Genomic DNA, 22651 nt, shown 5'->3' with positions numbered 1-22651 from the left:
GCAATCCTGGTTCTACAAATAAGTCAAAACAAAACCCTCCTTAACACAGCAGCGCCTCACGCCCTCAGACGACTCACGGAAATGACGCCATCAGCAAAAGGCGGGGCGGGGCCGGCGGGCGTAGCCGTCAGCGCCTCAGCCCTCCACGTCCAGCTGAGGGAAGCCTGGCTCCTGCGCCGCAGTCGGCGCCTGCCCAGGAATGGGCGGCCAGAGTCTGTCGACTGCGGCTGCGCAGGTATGCTGGGGCGGGGCTTCAGGTCACTCCGCCCATCCCCAGGCTTTGCGATCATTGAACAGCTGCGGCCCGAGGGCTGGGTAAATCCTCAGCGGCCGGAATGATTAGCCGAGGGGGCGGCCCCGCCCCCGGCTCCTCTTGGTTTCGCGCCCCGCCCCCGTGTCCCGCCCGCCTGCCCGCCTGCCTGGCTGCGGGGTGACACGGGGTTTCTTCTGGGGAAGGGGGCGAGGGAAGCAGGTTAGACTGCGGCCGGGCGGCTGCGGCGCGGCCCCCAATGTGAGCGTGGTGAGGGGAAGCGGGCTGTTGGGAAGAGGGAGCGGCATGGCGGGAAATGGGAGGGCCCGGGTGCTTGGTGGTGGAGGGGCTGCCGAATGAGGGGCGGTTGTGAGGGGGCGAGGCTGTCGGGTCGTGCCCCGATACCTTCGTGCTGCGGGGGTCGCGGTCGGGAGCTGCCGAGTCCGCGTTCCTTAATTATAGAGCTTTTCTTGGCAGCTTGGCTCACCTTAAGTTTGCCTCTGGGTTGTCTGGGATGGGAAGAGGAAATTTAAAGATCCTCACAAACACTTGGAAGCTTCTTCGGGAAGTTTTCTTCGCCTTTGCATGCGTGCTCACTTCTCTAGGATGGAAAGGTGGACAGGCCAGGTGGGCGGGTGGACTTCTAATCTCCTAGGATTGTTAAAACAAACGATCTGGGAATTCCTCCCCTGCCCCCACGCCCTGCCCTGCAACACAGCAAACAGTCCCAACAACTTTTTCCCCACCCGGATATCGGAGTCTTGCTCTGTCGCCCATACTGGAGTGTAGTGGCGAGATCTCGGCTCACTGCAGCCTCTGCCTCACTGCAATTCTGTCTCCCGGGTTCAAGCAATTCTCCTGCCTCAGCCTCCAGAGTAGCTGGGATTACAGGCGCGTGCCACCATGCCCAGCTATATTTTTGTATTTTCAGTAGACAGGGGTTTCACTGTGTTGGCCAGGTTGGTCACGAACTCCTGACCTTGTGGTCCACCTGCCTCGGCCTCAGAGTGCTGGGATTAAAGGCGTGAGCCACCGCGCCTGGCCCCAACAACTTTGAAGACTAGACCAGAACAAGAATATTCATTCTAAGAGCATTGATGTATTTGAAGTATGTCTGAGATGTGGGCCTTTTCCTTGTGTATGTACAAAAAGGTGTAAGTGGGAAGGAGAGGGGCTCACAGGACCCTGTAGGGCTGGACCCTACAGGAGTCTTGCTCGTTAATCTCACTGGACGCAATTTTGGTTACTAACATGTACCGATTTCTAGGAGTCTGTCTTAAAGGATTACATGAAGGGACATACTGTGTTAGTTGTGATGTTTTCCTGAAACACAAGTTTCTATGAAATCTAATCAATCCGTATGAAAGTGTAGTGGGTTGTTTGTGGAAAGTGAGGCAGATACATCTTTAGTTTCTAGTAAGTCCAGATTTTTTAATATGGCATTTTTTTCTAACCTTTGTATTTTTCTCTTTCACAGATCCATTTAATTGCCCAACTACCACTAATGAAGATGTGTTGGAGTAACTGCTGAAACTGCCTTTTTTTGGACAGTCCATTTGTTTTACTTTTTGCTTTTCCTGCTGCTATGAGCTTTACTGTAATGACTGAAAAACTTGGAAAATAAAATGAACATGCTGTAGTCTCGAACATAATTTTTTTAAAGAAAAATTAAAGTGCCAGAGCGAAAGCCAGAATGGCATCCCGAGAGAGGCTTTTTGAACTTTGGATGCTTTATTGTACAAAGGTAATTGCTTTCCTTTTTATTTTTATGTTTTAAAATACTTTATAAAATTTGTGACTGGCAGGATTAACATTTTATTTAATAGATAATGGTGTATTTAGTCATACGAATAACCCCAAACTTAAAAGCAATTAAAGGATTTTCTGTTTTCCTCTTTTTCAGGTTTGAACACCCATACAATATTAGCATACTCTTAAAAACTGTAGAGTGTGGCTTTTATTTTATACTTATGATCCCCAAATCATCTTAGAATTATATAAGTAAAATTATGCCCTTGAGAGAAAAATAAATTATTTTTATTTTTGTTTGTGCTTTTCATTTTCTCCCACAAGTGAGTGTAGGCTAGAGACATTTTTATGAGAAGGGTATTAAGCGTTTTTCTCAGAATGAACCTTTGAAACTGCATCACAGGGTTATTGACTGAACTGCATACTGTGTGATTGCCACCAGGTTAGCACTTTTATGAGAATTGTCTCATTTCATCCGCACTACAGTCCCGTGAGGTGAATATTGTGATCATCTCCTTTTACTGATGAGAAAACTGATGCAAAGGTTACAGGAGTAGCAGAGACTTACAGTACTACCTGACTGAAGTGCATACCTTTATACATTTTTACTCCTTAACATTTTTATCACTCAAAAATAATGTTCTTTCCCCTCCTTGTCTTTATGTGAATTTTTATATGATAGCTTTGATTTTAGGTTTTGACAAGAGTAATACTTAAAAACATGTTTTTCAAGTGAGGAGGTACGTTATTACTTTGAAGATACTGGCAAGGATCAGAGAAACACCCCTAATGTACTACTTGAGTTAATTAATGAGTCTGTGTGGTGAAGTTCTCAAGTCACAGCTTCTGTTTCTGCATTATCCCTTCGTGCTTCTTTTTTTTTTTTTGGAGACGGAGTTTCGCTCTTGTTACCCAGGCTGGAGTGCAATGGCGCGATCTTGGCCCACCGCAATCTCCGCCTCCTGGGTTCAGGCAATTCTCCTGCCTCAGCCTCCTGAGTAGCTGGAATTACAGGCATGTGCCACCATGCCCATTTAATTTTTTTGTATTTTTTAGTAGAGACGGGGTTTCACCATGTTGACCAGGATGGTCTCGATCTCTTGACCTTGTGATCCACCCACCTCGGCCTCCCAAAGTGCTGGGATTACAGGCTTGGGCCACCGCGCCCGGCCCCTTCGTGCTTCTTAAACGGCAGATTATTATTTAACAATGGTCTCATTTATCTGTCGTATTAAATTTAGAGATTACACTGGAATTTTCTTTGGCTTCCTGATTTGATGTATATTATAATCACTAAAGGACATGTACTTTGAAATGCTTAATATGAAGTTTTAAAATAGCTTTTAGTCTTGTGTAATTTAATACCAGAAATGTCTTTTAAAAATAGAAGCTTTCAATAAAAAAGGAATCCAATTCACCACTTTTGAAAGTAGTCACTAACACATTAACCAAAAATTAAAATGAATTTTTAGTATGAATACCCCGTAGTTTGAAAATGATTTATTTTAAAAAATCAAATTACTAGGTTTTACTATTCTCAGAATGACATTGATGAATGGGGTTACATGTAAATTTACTATTAAATTTAATATTAAAGATTATTAAACAGTATAGTTCACTGGCATATGCTGAATTTTGTTCTTAATGGCTTTGAATATAAATGTGCATCCTTCTCTTTTGAAATGTTTATCTTCAATAATGAAGGCACTTCATGGTCAGATTTTGAAGTCTGTCTCTTCTTGGACAGGAATATAAATCTCATTTAATTTGTGTGCTTAATAAGATTTACATTTTTTTCACTTGTTTTTGAAGAGTATTTATTTAAAACCGTGATTTTGTGTTTTACTGGTTCATGAATAAGCTACTTGTAAGGTAGACAACATTCTCTTCTGCAGACACCTTGAATAAGGTAGCTACCAAATACACCTCATAGATTTAAGTCTTCTTTCTAGTGAGCATGACTACCAAATACTGTACCCAGTTGTTCTCTATACTTTCTTGCCTTATTATTCCCACTCTAGCATTTAGCCTCTCAAACCAACTCTGTTGTTTTCCCACCTGACAAACTTTTAAGACTTTTTTTTTTTTTAACACTTTTAATGAGCTTTCAGACTACTTGAGGACTCAGACCTTCTTATGAAAATGTTTTCTACAACTTAGTTCCAAAAGCTTCTTAGACCTCTTTGTGGACTTGAAATTGTAGTTTAGTTTTGGCTCTGCTGCTGCTTTGTTTTGTAACCTTGAACGGAATTTACCTCTTTGGGTCTCAGTTTTTCTCATTTGTTGAGTAAGCGTGTACGCATGTATGTATATGCAGGGAGAATGCTTGTCTAACTCACTGTTGAGATTTTTGTTTGTTTTGACCTCTGTGGGACAAGCAGTTTTTTTCTTGTTCTTATTCTGTAGATTGTTATGTAGAACTTTTTAGTTCTTTCTTTTTAACACTTTTATTGTGGAAAATTTCAAGCATGCACCAATTAGAGAAGATGTTATAGTGAACTCTTTTGTGTCTGTCACCCAATTTCAACTATTACCAGCTCATGTTCAGTCAGTTTATGTGTAATGTCAGTTTGCCCTATCTCCTAATTTAAAACAATTGTATGTATTTTTGGGGTACAATGTAATGTTTTGATAAATGCGTACATTGTGGAATCATCAAATCAGGCTAATTAACATATCTGTCACTTCACATACTTAACATTTTGTGATGTGCGATTTGGTTTGTTACCAAACTTTTCAGGTCTAAGTTTTCACTTTCTCCCTCTAGGAATAGACTTTAATTGCATTGTTAGAAACATGTGTCTTCTTCCCGTTACTTTTTAAAACTTATACAGTTGTTACATAATACAAGCAGGATGATTTCTAGACTCCCAACATATTCCTGCTCTCTAAAGATTCTTTCACCAGTGTATAAGACTATTTCAAATTGTGTCGTCTGAGGCTGGGCGCAGTGGTTCAGGCCTGTAATCTCAGCACTTTGGGAGGCTGAGACGGATGGATCATTTGAGATCAGGAGTTTGAGACCAGCCTGGCCAGTATGGTGAGACCACGTCTCTGCTAAAAATACAAAAAATTAGCTGGGCATGGTGGCATGCACCTTTAATCCCAGCTACTTGGGAGGCTGAGGCAGGATAATTGCTTGAATTTAGGAGATGGAGGTTGCAGTGAGCTGAGACTGCACCACTGCCCTCCAGCCTAGGTGACAGAGTGAGACTCCATCTCAAAAAGAGAAAGGAAAAAAAACCAAATTACATAGTCTGAACTTTTCTTGCCTCCAATGGTTGTCCCCACCCATAGTCAAGGATTTGATTAACAGTACATTTCTTACAGCTCTTATAAGTTAAACATTAATTTGAACAGGTTTAATATTGTATCTGGACTTAGTTCAGTACTTAACTACTTCTTGTCTGAGTGTATTTTTCTTAAATATGAAATATTTTAATACTAGTACCTAAGTATACAGTATTTTTATTTACTTTTGTAGACTGAGTCTCACGCTGTAGCCCAGGCTAGAGTTCAGTGGCCCTATCTCATCTCACTGCAACCTCCAACCACCCAGGTTCTAGCTATTCTCCTGCCTCAGCCTCCCGAGTAGCTGGGATTACAGGTGCACACCACCATACCCAGCTGAGTTTTTGTGTTGTTAGTAGAGATGGGATTTCACCATGTTGGCCAGGCTGGTCTTAAACTCCTGACCTCAGGTGACCCATCCTCCTCGGCCTCCTAAAGTGCTGGGATTATAGGCGTGAGCTGCTGCGCCCTACCCAGTGTTTTTTTTTTTTTAAATGTCTAAAGATTTTAGGTCAGGCGTGGTGGCTCATGCCTGTAATCCCAGCACTTTAGGAGGTTGAGGCAGGTGGATCACTTGAGCTTGGGTGTTTGAGACCAGCCTGGGAAACATGGTGAAACCACACTCTACCACAAATACAAAAAATTAGCTGAGCCTGATGGTGCTTGCCTGTGGTCCCAGCTACTCAGAAGGCTGAGGTGGAGGATTGCTTGAGCACAGGAAGTGGAGGTTGCATTGAGCCAAGATTGTGCCACTATACTCCATGTAAAAAAAAAAAAATTTAGTTTATATAGTAGTAGGCACCATGTTATTCACTGTATTTTTTGATACTTAACATACTGACAGTAAGAGAGATGGTGCTGAGAGCAGTTTTTGTTTCTATATTATATACAAAGTTTTGAGATTCATGTATGTGTGTAGAAAGACACGTATTGGCCAGGCTTGGTGGCTCATGCCTGTAATCCCAGCTCTTTAGGAAGCCGAGGCTGGTGGATCACGAGGTCAGGAGCTTGAGACCAGCCTGGGCAAGATGGTGAAACCCTGTCTCTCCTAAAAATACAGAAAAATTAGCTGGGCACAGTGGTGAGTGTCTGTAATCCAAGCTACTCTGGAAGCTGAGATTGGAGAATCACTTGAACCCGGGAGATGGAGGTTGCAGTGAGCCGAGATCTTGCCACTGCACTCTATCCTGGGTGATAGAACAAGACTCCGTCTGAAAAAAAAAAAAAGAGAGAGAAGAAAAGCACGTGTCATAAACGTCCTATCTCAACTGCAACCCTTGGACAGGCTTAAGGATGTATTTCTGTTAGACATTTAGCCTTTTGAAAGTGCTGTAGTTAGTTGGTCACCAGAATATGTAGAAGAAAGAAACTGAACCTCTCAAAGTCTTAGATGATATTAAGCTATTTTTGTGCTGTCTGGTGTAGAGTATCAAATAAATTAACTGAGTAAAAAGATACAAATTGACTCAAAGCCTGGGATTTTGAAATGTGGCAGTGTGGGTTGAAATCCATGGTTCATTTTTGTCATTAGTTTTAAAAAATTATTTTTGTTTTGTTGAGATTAAATTTGCCCTGAACAATTTTGTGAAGCGACAGTGTTAGAGCTGATATTTAGTCCCAGTTCTGTGTCTGATCTTAAGGACCTAAAAGCAAGTTAAACTAGTTTCTTTATATCTCAGTTTTCTCACCCATCAAATGGAAAAACATAACTATTTTACATATCTATCAACATTTTTTAGAAAAAAGATTTTACTTAAATGTATCATAAGAGGAAGCAAGATAAAAATGTAATCTTTATAAGTATTTTGTAGCTGTGTTGGTGTGGACATGTGTGTATCAGAATTGCTTACATTTAACCCCTGTATTAATATAATAATAGAAGACAATATTCTCTTACCATTTTGTCAGTAGTAGTGAAACTGTATGCCTGAATGTCTTAACTGATTTTAAATCTGTGCTTATTTTTGCTTTCAAGCATAGTGCTTAATTATCTTGAATAATGATTCAAGGGTCCTTCCCCTACTCTAAACCAAATTTATTTTGGACGTTGATGATCTTCCATTTCCTGCTGTTGCCCTTTGTCCTGCTAAATCTGGAATATGACTGAAATAGATAGTTTTGCAGTGAGCTCAGAGTAAACTTCTTTTTCAGAATAAAAGTTTTGCCTCAAAAAGAAAATAGAATTTAGAGGTGTTTTATTCAGTTAAAAGGCAAGTATCTTTTTTTACACATAAATTTGGGAAAATGGAATTAGTGAATATTCTTTTAATGAGAATATTGTCAACTTATTAGTATAATTTTGTTATAATCCTAAATAAGTTTTTAGTAAGATGGATACATCAACCTTTATAATTTAAGCCACGTTTAATAAGTCTCTGGTATGTGCAAAATATGAAAATGGCTCTTGATTTTCTATGGCTTAATAATGGCTTTGTATGTAAGGAAGGTGTAATGTTCTTTGACTCTAAAGAAAACAAAACAAAATCATTAACTGCCTAGTAGTAGTACTCGCCAGTTACATGTTTGTTTTCAGAAGTTAGTTATGAAGGCAAGAAGTGAATATTTTATATTAATGGACTTAGGAAATGAAAAAGTTGTTAAGATGCATTAACTTTTAAAATTCTTTCCTTCTGAGCATCAAACTTTAAATTTTCCTGGAAGAAGATAAAATTGATAGCACTTAAGTGTTTAGGTGTGGAACATAATGTGCAGATGTGTAAGGGTCTAAAATAATTTCCTGTTTTTTGTTTGTTTGTTTCTGACAAAGAAAACTTGGTCTTCCCATTCACAGAGTTAGCTAGACAAGATCACTAGATTTTCAGGTAAGCATCCTGTCTTTTCTATGTTTAGGGACATTTCAGGTAGAAATAATCAACATACGGAGTTCAGAAGGGAGGTCTCTGCTGGAAATAAAGATTTGAGAGTTGTCGTATTGGGAGGTATTGAAGAGTTACGAGAATAAGAAGAGGGTAAACGGGAGTCCTGAAGAACATTATCATTTAAGAAAAAGATAGAGTTTTGCGACCAGCCTGGGTAAAACAGTGAGACCCCCGTCTCTATTAAATAAATAAATAAATAAATAAATAAATGGATGACAGAGGAAGCGGAGTTTGTGAGTTTAAATGAGAGAGGAGCCAGGAGTGACTGGGTTGCCTCAGAAAGTAAAGGGATATTGGCTGGGTGCAGTGGCTCATGCCTATAATCCTATTTATTTGGGAGGCCAAGGTGGGAGATTTGCTTGAACCCAGGAGTTTGAGGCTGCAGTGAGCCAGGATCCTGTCACTCCAGTCTAGCCTGTGTGACAGAGTAAGACCCTGTCTCAAAAAAAAAAAAAGTCTGGGGTATCAAATTCAACATTACAGTCAAGAAAAGTATGGACCGGGCATGATGGTTCACCCCTGTAATCCTAGCACTTTGGGAGGCCAAGGTGGGTGGATCATTTGAGGTCAGGAGTTTGAGATCAGTCTGGCCAACATGGTGAAACCCCCATCTCTACTGAAAATACAAAAATTAGCTGGGTGTGTTGGCATGCACCTGTAATCCCAGCTACTTGGGAGGCTAAGGCAAGAGAATCACTTGAATCTGAGTGGCAGAGGTTGCAGTGGGTCAAGTTTGTGCCACTGCACTCCAGCTTGGGCAACAGAGTGAGACTCTGTCTCAAAAAGAAGAAAAAAGAAAAGCATTATGGAGCATGTATTGGATTTGACAATTTAAATATTATTGATGGTCCAAGGTGGGAAGATCATTTGAAACCAGGAGTTTGAGACTATCCTGGCCAAAATGGTGAAACCTGTTTCTACTAAAAATATAAAAATTTGCCAGGTGTGGTGGTGCACGCCTGTGGTCCCAGCTACTCAGGAGGCTGAGGCAAGAGAATGGCTTGAACCTGGGAGGCAGAGGCTGCAGTGAGTTGAGATTACACTACTGCACACCAGCTTGGGCAACAGAGTGAGACTCTGACTCAAATAAATTCATAAATATTGTATGGCTTTAGCAAAAGCAATTCTGAAGAGTGGAAAAGTTAAAAATGCAAGTCCTTATTTTATTAATTTTTTATTATTAAATTTAACAGCCTTAAAATTACTGCCAAACTGCTACTAAAGTTTTTAGATGTTTCCCTGTGTCTTTCTACTAACCTGGCCGAGGACCTTTATTGGTCTGTTTACCACACTTTGTGTGACACTGCTCTAGAGCATCTGAAAATTCTCATACCTAAGAATCCATCTGTAAATCAGAGATCTGTAATTTAAGAAAGATTGCTCTATAAATTGAACTGTTGCTGATGATCCGTTGGTAGCAATCCAAATGTGACCTCTGAAATTGAGTAGCAATACTAGTAATGAGGTAGTCTTCCCTAATATGCTTAATGTAATTTAAAAATTAATAAAAATAGGAGTGCAAACTTTAAAAATTTCTAGATGGAACTTATAGACCTCTGAAAATATTTCTGATTAACTCCAAGCATTCTCAGACCTTAGTTTTAGAAACAAACCTTGAACAATTATTATATCTGACATACTACAAGTGCTCTGCCTTTGCTACAGCTTTTTTTTTTTCCTTTCTGCAAAATTATGTGGCACGTTTTGCTACAAGCAAGTAAAGAATTGGAACCAAAGATCCAGTCTGCCTCAGTCTACTTTCTAGGCACAGTTATTCCTATTTCTCCTGTACGCAAAATGTACTTCGTATCTATCTGAAGAACTCCAAAAGTCTCATCCAGTCATCATACCAGTCTTGAAACATGGGATCTTGTGGTATACATCAAATCCAGTTGTGGTTTTTCTTGATACTGTGATCTGTGAACTCAGAGGATACTTGGTATCTGTCCTCTGCAAATTCAGTTGGGCAAATGTTGCCTGGTCTGTCTATCCTCAGAGAAGAAATCCATGATATGACTCAGTACCTGCCATGGCCACTCTTCTCTTGTTACTCTTGGCTATGTATTCTTGGAGGTTCTTTTTTTCCCTATCACTTTCCTTCTGAAGTGGGCATTGGAGACTACACTTTCTTGTAACTGAGCTCCCACAGCTTGCCTTCTCCATTAGAAAGTCCCCTACAGAAAATGAGGACCCCTCTCCCCTTCTAATTCTCTTTTGTTTAGTTATATTATCTGATAGCTCCAACATAATATTCTTTAATAATGGAAATAAGGGATCTACTTGCCTTGCTCATTTTGCAGGAAAAAGGTTAGGTTTTCCTATTATGTTAGCTTCAGAATTTGGGGCTGAGGCTTGTATATTTATGTCTGTATTTTTGTGTATAACCACTTTAAATCATAGATCAGCATAATTTATAATGTTAGATATTTTATTCCCTTACTCATTTTTCTAGGTCCGCTATTTCTAATATTACCTGTTTGCACCTCTTAGAATATATTATATATATAATGCATATATATATACACATATAAAAAAGAAATTTAAAAAATTTAAAAAACAAAAAAAACAAAAAATATAATTACTAAGAATAGTTTTATGTGTGTATAGGTTAAGATGTAGATAATTAGTCTGTTATGTTCTAGAGAAATGATATTATTAAGACTTCACATAATTGAAAAGAATTACTGTTATGACTTGCTTTAGTTATTGGTATTTATTAGTTGCCATTTTAAATATCCTTCTTTAGTAGCATACTCATTATGCATTTTAAGTAGGTTCATTTGGAATCAGGTGTTTTAATTTTCAATAGTCCTTCATTGTTAAAGATGTAAAGTAAAATGCTTCTAGATCAAGGTTTAATGTCTTATAGTGTTTCAATATATGTTCAGCTGGCTATTGACAAAAACCCTTGATTTCTCCTTATTTTTAACCCCCTCACCCCCAACTCTTGATTTATTTTGTGGAAATATAATTCGGTTTTTTTTTTTTGGTGACCATTTTGTTCTGGTCACTCAAAATCTATTAAGATATGGGGAACTATGTAGACTGACTATGAAATGTTCCATAGCCATATTTGAAATCCTTTGAAGGTGTTAGAATTCAGGCAAGGGTTCGCAACACTTGCTTCCTCATTCTTTCCTCAACTTTTATTTAAAATAATGGAATTTACATTATAATGCACCATTTCATTTTCAGTAATGGAAATAGGAGCTCTACTCTTAAATATTTTTTATACAGACTCTGCTGTCTTAAAAAAAATGAAAAAATAACTTATTTTTAGCCATATCTAAGATATATCAACATTTTTCTTTATGGTTCGTGACTTAGACTCAGACTGGTAGAGTTATCTGCCGAGATCGAAAGAAGATTAAATGATACATCCATTTCACACAAAAGTCAATCAAACATTTTAAAACAGTTTACCTCTGTAAAAAAAAATGTAGTTTTGTTTGATGCATTTAACTGCTACATAATTTTTTACTGACATTAAACATTTTAATGGTAGGAAAGGTGTGTAATTTATGATGCCATTGTGAGGTGATTTGAGTGATTTTTGTCTGTTCAAAATATAAAATTTAACCTTTCCAGTGAATGAACTTTATTTTAGGGAGAAAAATAAAAAGTATATGGACTTTCTTTTTTAAGACACAGGGCCTTGCTCTGTGGCCCACTCTGGAGTACAGTGACATAATCGTAGTATCTCCCTATAACCTTGGACTCATGGGCTCAAGTGATCTTCCTGTCTCACCCTCCCAAACAGATAGGACTACAGGTGTGTGCCACCATGCCTGGCTATTTTCTGAACAGTTTTCTTTTTTAAGAGACAGGGTGTTGACATGTTGCCAAGGCTGGTCTTGAACACCTGGTTCAAGCAGTCCTTATGCCTCGGTCTCTCAGGGTGGTGGAATTATAGGTGTGAGCCACTGTGCCTGGCCTAGACTTTCTGATTAGATTAAATTCTAAGAAAAAATAGTAAAGATGTTTTACTTTTATGCTGAGCTTTAATTTTTAAATTAAGATATAACTTAATTGTAGAAAATACAGATACACAGAAAGTCAGTTGCGGAGAATCTTATTATTCAGAGACTTTTAGTTCTTTATGGATGTGTAAATTAATTACATTTACTACTATAAATCAATATATTTAATTTGAAAAACTTTAACTTGACATGAAATGTGAACATTATTTCAAGTTTCATGGAATGCTTTAAACTCCATTTGACAAGTGTCAATGTTATATTAATACATATATTAATATATACATGTTAATATAGTTAATACATTTATAGTAATATTTTTCTTTTCTAAAGAATTAGCTTTAGTCCTGTTTCACTCATTTTTATTGGGTGCCTGCTGTATGCACGTGTCCCTTGAATTTAATATTTTCCTATTTTTATTTGGTTAGTTTTTAAAAAATTTATAAACTGTATTTTTAGAGCAGTTTTTGGTTCCCAGAAAAATTGAGCAAAAAGTAGAGCATTCCCATATACCCCCTGTCTCCATACATGCACAACCTTTCCTACCATCTATATCCTGGACCACATTGCTAACTTTTGATAACTTCACTGGTTTCTCAAAAACACCTGCATCAGAGGCTTTGTTTTTTTTGTTTTGTTTTGTTTGAGTCAAGAGTCTTGCTCTGTTGCTCAGGCTGGAGTGCAGTGGTGCAATCTTGACTCACTGTAACCTCCACCTCCCAGATTCAAGTGATTCTTGTGTCTCAGCCTCCTGAGTAGCTGGGATTATAGGCGTGTACCACCACGCCTGGTTAATTTTTGTACTTTATTAGTAGAGACGAGGGTTCACCATGTTGGCCAGGCTGGTCTCGAACTCCTGGCCTCAGGTGCTTCAGCTTCCCTAAGTGTTGGGATTACAGGCGTGAGCCACCGTGTCTGGCCTGCATCAGAAGTTTCTTTACCTGACTACTAATGTGCGAAACTCCAAGGTAAACACAAAATTCATTTAACAAGACATATTTTACCTAGCATTGCAGATGTCAGCCAGTTCTGCTGATCTTAGCTGTGATTTTTCTACACTGTATTGATCAGACCGGGAACTTTATTAGTTATCTGAATGGATAGTTCTGCAAACATTTAAGAAATTCTAGCCTGGCGCAACATGGTGAAACCCTGCCTCTACAGATAATAGAAAAATTGTTGAGTATGATGGCATGTGTGTGTGGTCGCAGCTACTCAGGAGGCTGAGGTGGGAGAATCACTTAAGTCCAGTTGGTTGAAGCTGCAGTGAGCCCTGATTGTGCCACTGTACTTCAGCCTGGGCAACAAAGTAAGACCCTTTCTCAAAAAAAAAAAAAAAAGGTTAATAAAAAAATATATAAAGTAAAATTTGAAACCTTTTTCACTAGGAATTGGTGTATTTTAAGCCTATTTTGTATATATACACCTCTATTACAATATTACTACTTTGTTTGTGTTAAAATGGCTTCCAAACCTCTCTTGGATGTGATGGGTTTTCCTTTCATCAGAACTTTTGCTTTCATCTATTTAACGGACTATGACTTCATATGAGGGCATGCTTTTCCAGCTAAAAGCAGTTTCTCACTTAGGTTGTAGGTCCAGATAGTAAGTAAACTAAAGCAAGATGGAGGGATGAGGTTATTAGTTACAGCATAACTTAGTGGAAGAAGTAGCATCTATCCGGGTTTTAAAGAATGTATAGTGGCTTAATCGTTACAGAAAGTGTTCCAGGCAAGCATAAAGACATGACCGAAAAGTACTGAGGAAAAGTGGTCGTTAAGTATAGATTTTCATTTCTGGTAATAAGGTAGACTTGGTTGTTTAGGCTAACCCTTCTGAAAATTACTAGAAATTCTGGATAAAATTTAAGAAACATCTTAAAAGTATTGAAAAATTGGTAATGTCGTAAGGCATTCTGAAGCAAATCTTAACGAAAGCAGAAACTTAGGTAAATTAAAGCCTCTTTTGCCTGGTGAACTTGAGCTTTTGTTTTCCTGGTCTTGTAAATGGATAGAATTTAGAAGAGGCTACCGTTCTTTACAAGATGGACCTCTTCATAGGGCTACTCATTACTGAACTTCTAGATTCCCTCAGAGTAAGTGATCAAATAATAATAATAAAGAACAATTTACAATAATAATAAAGAACAAATACCAAATGTAAAGCCAAGGGACTAACTGGAATGAGAAGTCTAATAAAATTTCCTTTCTGATTCCCATAACTTACACCTTTGGCATAAAGATCAACTGGAAGCAAACCTGCTTCACTCCTACCTCCGCCAGGACTTCAGGGAAAAGTGCCGTGAGTGAGAACCAACGGAAGTAGACACTAAGCATAGATCTAGAATTATATATTGATATCAGAAGGCAGAGATTATAAAATAAATATACTGGGTGCCATGGTTTACACCTATAGTCCCAGGACTTTGGGAGACTGAGATGAAAGGATTGCTTGAGCCCAGGAGTTCAAAACCAGCCTGTATAATATAGGAAGACCCTGTCTCTACAAAAAAATTCAAAAATTAGCCAGGCATGATGATGCATACCTATAGTCACAGTCACTTGAAAGACTGAGGTGTAAGGATCACTCGAGTCCCGTAGGTTGAAGCTGCAGTGAGCTATTATTGCTATCTCAAAAAAAAAAAGCTGAACAGATTCTATATATCATGGAATTTGAAAACATTGATTACAAGATATACCATTACTTTATGTAACATTTAGAGAAATGCTGGCAGTTAAACTGCAGGTTAATAACTTATTTCCTGATGTAGGAATTGACTATACCAGGTTCTCATTGCTTTGAAATTTCTCTCATCTTTTCCTAGTGATTTGGCAGATTCCCTTGTCTTCTTTTGCATTGTTTGGCTTATGATAGATAATGTTTTCACACATGTATTTCCGTTTCATCTATTTGAGAGTATCTCTCATTTTCAAGTTTATAAAATACTAAGCCATTTGCCAGAAAACCTACAATTGTGATTGTTTCTATAGTAATGAATATTTGCTTTGTTGATGTCAGATTTTACCCTGTTGCTCTGTTTTCATGCCTTTCTTTGTACACAATACTTTCATTTTATTGACTAATGATAGAATAATTTTTTGAAGACATTTTGAATGATAGTTAAAGTTATGTGTAGTACTAACTATACATGTTAATCTAGTGAAGGAACATCAATACGAAATCTACCAGGTTTGTGTATGAACAGGCAAGAATAAATGTCAGCTGCCTCTGTAAGGGCAATTTTGAGATGCATTTTAATTTCAAAGCTGTCAAAATGTTAAGAATCTTAGAATCATAGAAATATGGAAAAAGTGACCTCACAGTTTTGAAAGAGAAATAGACTTGTCTTAAAATGGGGAAAAATTAGAATTAAAAAAAATTGAATGATAAAAGTACATTTTAAAACTTGGCAGTTACAGAATTACTTAGGAAAATGTAAGTACATATGTTAGAAATAAAAAAGACTAAAACTTAATGAACTAGTCATTTGTGGTAGCCAGCCTTCAAGATCCCACCTCCTGGTATTTGTACTCTTGTGTGTAGTCCTTTCCCACATTGTACCACAGGTTGATTGTATGATCAGTAGAATTTGGCAAAAGTGATAATATGCCATTTCTGAAATTAGGCTATGAAAGACACTATTGTTTTACCTCAGTTGTTCTTTATTATTATTATTATTTTTTGATCACTTACTCTGGGGGAATCCATAAATTCAATAATGAGTAACTCTGTGGAGAGGCTCATCTTGTGAAGAATGGAAGGCTCTTGCCAACCGTCATGTGAGTGAGCTTTTAAGTGTTTCCTCCAGCCCAGTCAAGCTTTGATATGACTGTATTCTTAGTTGGCATGTTCATTATGAGCTCATGAGAAATGCTGAGCCAGAGCCACCAACCTGAGCCACTCTTGAATTCTGACCCTAAGAAGCAGTGAGATAAATGTTTGTTGTTTTAAGCTGCTAAAATTTAGGGTAATGTGTTATGCAGGAATAGATAACTATTGCATCATCTGTTTAAGAAAAGAACAAAAACCCAAAGAAAGAGTGAAAAAAATAGAGCCTTTTGTTATTTATTTATTTATTTGAAACAGAGTCTCACTCTGTTGCCCAGGCTGGAGTGCAGTGGCACCATCTTGGCTCACTGCAACCTCCACCTCCTGGGCTCAAGCAATTCTCCTTCCTTGGCTTCCTGAGTAGCTGGGACTACAGGTGTGTACCACCACACCCAGCTAATTTTTGTATTTTTGGTAGAGACGAGGTTTCATTATGTTGGCCAGGCTGGTCTTGAACTCCTGATCTCAGGTGATCCACCCACCTTGGCCTCCCGAAGTACTGGGATTACAGGTGTGAGCCACCATGCCCAGCTGGAAATTGTAGCTTTTTAAATGTGAAAATTCCCAAGTCTATTGTATGTATTTTCAGTTGTTGTGGAAAATATACATATATCAGAAAGTTGGCATGTATTAAGGAATAGGTTTATGTTTAACAGGCCACTATCCATTATATAACATCGAGGGATGAGTAGCATAAACACAGTCTGTATCGGGATATACTTTTAATTGAGAATCTGGAAGTGGGATTGAGAATAATAAATAGCTCTTTCTTCTGCAAATCTTTCTAGTAGTAATGGTGTTAGTATGAGGAAATTGTCAGGTTTTTGCAGAAATTACTCGTAATGAAATACTGGATCAGTAGTTTGTAATGTCACAAAAAAGAGATAATGAGATATATTATGTACCTTATAAAATAAATATGTAACACATATGTGGCAATTTTTTTTTAGCCAAAAAATTGATTCTGAATTTAATTAAGCCTCTAGATTTAACTGCTAGTTTATAGGAAATACCGAGGTCCAAGGAATAAATGATGAAAGGATATACAACCAACAAAACCCCTTAATGTGACAAATTTTACATCACAAATGACCCCATGTCTTTAACAGATGGTGGTGGTGGTGATGGTGGAGGAGAGATGTAGTGGAAACCTATAGGTTTAAAAAGACTTAAAAGATATATCAACCAGTTGTAATATATAGACTTTATTTGGGTTCAGAACTGATCAAACTGATGAAAAAGAAAGGCAATTCTGAGTGAGTCTGGAAAATTTGAACACTGACTGATGTTAAAAAAAAGCTGCTAATTTATTTTAAATCTGATTTGATAGTTATATTTTAAAAAGATAATCTTAGGGATAGATAGATCCACAAATAGATTGTATTTGTGGATGAGATGATATATCTAGGTTGCTTCAAAATAGTGCAATTGAGGATGGCGATATAGATGAAGGAAGATTGGTCATGATTTGACAATTGTTGAAGCCAGGTCATCCCATTCTCCACTTTTATGTATGTTTGAAATTTTATTTGAAGAAATGTTTTTTAGAAAGAGTAGAAATTAATTAAATAATATATATAATGGAAAGGATCAACCAAATAAAAAGTTGGTTCTCTGATAAGACTAATGAACTTGAGTTAGGAAGAAAAGGCATGTGGTTATATGTATATGTTTCATACCATAGGCACCCTTTTCAGTCTCCTTCACAAGGTACATTTCATATTAACAACAGTATTTTGGCTTGTTTAACTAATTTCATTGAGCTCAGATTTCTTTTTTTAATTTTAATTTTAATTAATTTATTTTTGAGACAGGGTCTCACTGTCACCCTAGCTAGAGTGTAGTGGCACAATCACAGCTCACTGTAGCCTTGACCTTTGGGCTTAAGTGATCCTCCATCTTCCTCCTGAGTAGCTGAGACCACAGGTGTATTCCACCATGCCTCACTAATTAAACAAATTGTTTTGTGTGTTTGAGATGGTATTTCACTATGTTGCCTAGGCTCAAATGATCTGCCCACCCGCCCCAGTTTCCCAGAATGTTGGGATTACAGACATGGGCCCAACCTCCACCTCCACTTTTAAAAAATCTTTTCCAGTCTTATCTGTTATCATCCAAGTGAACAATGTTTGGATGGATACTTACTTGGTTAGGAAATGCCGACTTCTCCAGTCTGATAATTCTGTTTGATTATCCCACTACTTCCTGTAATTTCCACACTGGAATGATACCAAATATTATACATCTTTGAACATATCTTGCTGTTTTCTTTCTATCTGGATTTCTTCCCCCATCCTTGCTGAGAGTATCTGTTTATGATTCTTTGAAAACTTTTTGAGCTCTTGACACTACACATTTACCCCCACTGTTGACAGAATCAATAATTCCCTTCTTTATGCTATTTCAGTGTTTTTCACAACTATGTTACTTCATAGGTTATTTTGCATTTATTTGTTTATACCTCTTTTCTCTTGAACAATAAGCACTTTGAGAACAAGACTGTGTTTCCTCTGTCTTTATATTCATTATCTAGCATGGGCCCTAGTTCATACATGGTTGGCCTGTATTTATTAAACATTTTTTATGGTTGCTAGGATGTGTCAGAAAAACTTAAGCGCTGACTTGCAAGACTAGTCCCAATTATAATGTTTCTGTGGGGGGAATTTATCTTTTGGTGGGATGTTGGAAAATATAAATATAACTGATTTAAATGAACTTTTAAAATTCAATTCATATGTAAGTTGAGAACTGCCCAACATATGATTGAAATATGTATTTACATTTAAAATTTGCTAGTTTTAAAATTTGAGTGAATACTGTAATCCACGTATCATTGTGTAGAGGAAATAAAGCATTCCCCTAATCTTAGCTGTAACCCTGTCTCTGAAGAACTAGGGGAAATTGCATAGATCATTTAATTCGATTATCCTCTCTAAAGCCTCCCAAAGGTGGGTGGGTATTATGAGAAGCCTGCTGTGCTTTAATATAGTTTAGGTAATCACATGTGGCTAGTGACCCCCATATTGGATGGCACAGCTCTAAGTGTTCAGAGTTCATTCTTTGGTAATGGGGAGCCATTGAAAATATTTGGGCAGACAGAGGAGATGACTGGATTTAAGTTTAACGCATCCCATTAGTAGCTGTGTATAGGTGGGAGAAATTGTAGGGAGCTATGTAGCATTCCAGAGATTATTTGTCTTAATCAGTGGCAGATGGGATGATTGGATATTTGAGTACAGAATCAATAAACTTGATTTTGTAATTATTTTGCTTGTTATATTGGATCATGACCAACTTGTTGGCGAGGTCTGTATTATAATTGTAACCAACATGTTTTGAGCATTTACTAAATGTCAGGCACTACTGAGTGCCTTTGTGCATTATCTCATTTAGTGCTCTCAACAACCCTATGAGGTAGGAAGTATTATCTTCATTTTACAGACAAAGAATAGCTCAGAGAGGTGAAGTAACCTGCTGAAAGTCATACAGATAGTAAATGCAAAGAGGTTTGAGAAAAAAAGAATAAAATTTAAAATCAGGTGGCAAAGGGGATTATATATAGCACAGAACATTACTGTTTTGTGGGAGTTTCCTGATTTGGGCACATAGTAGGTTATGAAAATAATGTTTATTGATACTTATTGAGCATATACTATGTGCTAGGCATTCTAAACCCTTGACATGTGTTAGATTATTTAATTTTCACAACAGTCCTGTGAGACATCATTATGTTCATTTTTTTTTTTTTTCTTTTTGAGGCGGAGTTTCGCTCCGCCTGGAGTGCAATGGCGTGATCTCAGCTCACCGCAACTTCCGCCTCCCGGGTTCAGGCAATTCTCCTGCCTCAGCCTCCTGAGTGGCTGGGATCACAGGCACGTGCCACCATGCCCAGCTAATTTTTTGTATTTTTAGTAGAGACGGGGTTTCACCTCGTTGACCAGGATGGTCTCGATCTCTTGACCTCGTGATCCACTCGCCTCGGCCTCCCAAAGTGCTGGAATTACAGGCTTGAGCCACCGTGCCTGGCCCATTATGTTCATTTTTATGGAGGAAGAAAGTGATGTGCAAACATAGGCTGACTTGTTCAAGAAAGTTACAGAGCAGGGATTAGAGTCCAAATAATTTGGCTGCAGCACTCCTGCACTACTTAATACATTTGTGTGTTATGTTAATAAATAAATATTGTACAAATGGAGAGATAGGCCAGACTGTGGTGTTTCAATAAAGCAAACTCGTCTTAACTATGGAAGTGACTCAGCTTGAGATTTAATTAAAATTGTTTCTGTTGTGTATGTATCTTTCTTTTTATGACCTTTGGCAGTAAAATGAAGGGTTTTTATAGGATGTATAAAATGTGGCTTTTTTTGTGTGTTAAATACTTTATGACCTTGAGTTTACTGGTCCTGACTAAGTTCCTCTTTCCAATTTTTGCCCACTAAAGCTCCATTCTATTTATGCGCATAGTTAAAGCCATTGTAGTGTAGTGGAAAGAACATGTATTGGAGTCTTACATTTTGATTCCAGCGTTATCCATTACTAGCCGTGTAACTGGGGAAATTATACATCTTTAGAACTTCCCTTTTAATTCTTTTTTTTTTTTTTTTTTTTTGAGACGGAGTAGCTGGGATTACAGGTGTACACCACCATGCCTGGCCAATTTTTTGTATTTTTAGTAGAGACAAGGTTTCACTATGTTGGCCAGGCTGGTCTCAAACTCCTGACCTCATGATCTGCCTGCCTTGGCCTCCCAAAGTGCTGGTATTACAGGCGTGAGCCACTGCGCCTGGCAGAACTTCCCTTTTCTAACCTGTAAATGGGGAAAATTAAATCTTCATTGGATAGTTATAAGGAGTAAATGAGATGAGTATTTTTTAAATGCCTGCTGTACTACTTTGTGTATGGCAGATGTTCAAAAAATTGTGCTTTGTTTCTTAATAAATGAAACACTTCCAAGTTTAAGTACCTTTTTTTCCCTTAGAGTTGCTTAATTTTGTAGGTGAACTCTGTGCTTGCCAAACACTTGGTAGTGAGACCTTTAGAATTTGAACCAGATACTATAGAGTTTCTAAATAAAATATGCATTAGAAGAGAAATGCATTAATTCTTTATAGTGTTGTGTGACTGTTTTGTGTCTTTTACCAAGAGGTAATTCTCTGCTATATTAGAGAGGAACAATGGTAAGGAAAATTTCAGCTACTTGTATTTCTGGAGTTCTATACTGAATGCATAAATGAATGAATAAATGAATGACATTCTAGTTGGACATGTAAAAAGCAAGTAGTGAAACTCTTGAGAAAATTTCTTACAAAAGGTAGCTCTTTTTCTAAAGTATTTTTATCTGATTGCTCAGTAATGATGTAGAGAGAGGTAGTTTACAAGCTGATCTTAGAACCGTATATTAATAGAAAAAGCAAATACACAAAAGGTCAGTAGTCTCTGCATATTCTGGGAACATTCTTTTAGATTTTGATTTGTAGTGTAATGCTTTTATTTCAGAGAAATAAGTTGCTTGAATTCCCTTTAACCAAGAGCAGTGCTTAAGCAATGATATTTAATGGCTATGTAACTAAGACTCCTAAATCACATGTTGAAATCTGACTGACATGGAGAAATATTGAGGGGGCAAAGGAAAAGAATTGGGCATCATTTTTTGAGATACAGTTAATACATATAAAAATTTCCAGGGATCATACGTTTTCTTTCTTTCTTTCTTTCTTTCTTTCTTTCTTTCTTTCTTTCTTTCTTTTTTTTTTTTTTTTGAGACAAAGTCTCGCTTTGTCACCAGGTTGGAGTTCAGTGGTGTGATCTAGGCTCACTGCAACCTCTGCCTCCTGGGTTCAAGTGATTCTCCTGCCTCAGCCTTCTGAGTAGCTGGGACTACAGGGCGTGTGCCACTATGCCCAGTTTTTTTTTTTTTTTTTTTTTCTTTTCTGTATTTTTAGTAGAGATGGGGTTTCACCATGTTGGCCAGGATAGTCTCAATCTCCTGACCTTGTGATCTACCCGTCTTGGCCTCCCAAAGTGCTAGGATTACAGGCGTGAGCCACTGCGCCCTGCCAGTTTTTTTTTTTTTCCTCACAGCTTTACTGAAATGTCACAAAGCTTTAAAATGCACAGATTTTCAGTGTCAAATATGATAAATTTTAATACACACAAACATTTGTGTGAACATTATTTTAGTCAAGAAATGGAAAATTTCCATCACCTAGGAAAATTCCCTCTGTGCCCCTTTGCAGTTAGTTCTCCCCAGAGGGAGCCATGTGGTCTAATTTCTGTTACCATAGGCTGCTCTAGAACTGCATATAAGTGAAATCAGGCTAGTTGAGGTGCTTCACACCTATAATTACAGCACTTTGGGAGGCCAAGGTAGGAGGATCACTTGAGGCCAGGAGTTTGAGACCATAAAAGACCCCGTCTCTACAAAAAATGCAAAAAGTAACCAGGCATGGTGGTTTGTGCCTGTAATCCCAGCTACTTGGAAGGCTGAGGCAAGAGGATTCCTTGAGCTCAGGAGTTTGAGGTTGTAGTGAACCGTGATTGTGCCACTGTACTTTGGCCTGGGTGACAGAGTGAGAATCTGTCTCATAAATCAATAAATACATAAATAATTACATGAATAAATAAGTGGTATGTGCTTTGATGCCTGACATCTTTTGCTCAATAGATTTTTGAAAAAA

General features: G+C 37.9%; 1 protein-coding gene across 8 annotated transcripts in view; it reads left to right on the top strand.

The window, feature by feature from the left end:
- Positions 1–216: 216 nt before the first annotated feature.
- The window catches only part of NBEAL1 (neurobeachin like 1), a 210698-nt gene continuing 188263 nt past the window's right edge, over positions 217–22651 (top strand). For 4 of the 8 annotated variants that reach the window (XM_039470091.2, XM_074399225.1, XM_074399226.1 and 1 more), the window contains exons 1-2: positions 318–511; positions 1728–1994. In XM_039470091.2, coding sequence (XP_039326025.2) covers positions 1944–1994 — 51 coding nt within the window. In that variant the 5' untranslated portion in view covers positions 318–511; positions 1728–1943. Of the gene's footprint in view, positions 236–317; positions 512–1727; positions 1995–22651 lie in introns of those variants that run through there. The other 4 variants (XM_074399227.1, XM_074399230.1, XM_074399224.1 and 1 more) reach the window with 3 other exon arrangements.

Source organism: Saimiri boliviensis, chromosome 5 (genome assembly GCF_048565385.1).
Source record: "Saimiri boliviensis isolate mSaiBol1 chromosome 5, mSaiBol1.pri, whole genome shotgun sequence".
NCBI classification, from domain to species: Eukaryota; Metazoa; Chordata; class Mammalia; order Primates; family Cebidae; genus Saimiri; species Saimiri boliviensis.
The sequence above is the reverse complement of the archived record's forward strand: the minus strand, read 5'-3'. Positions and strand labels throughout refer to the sequence as shown.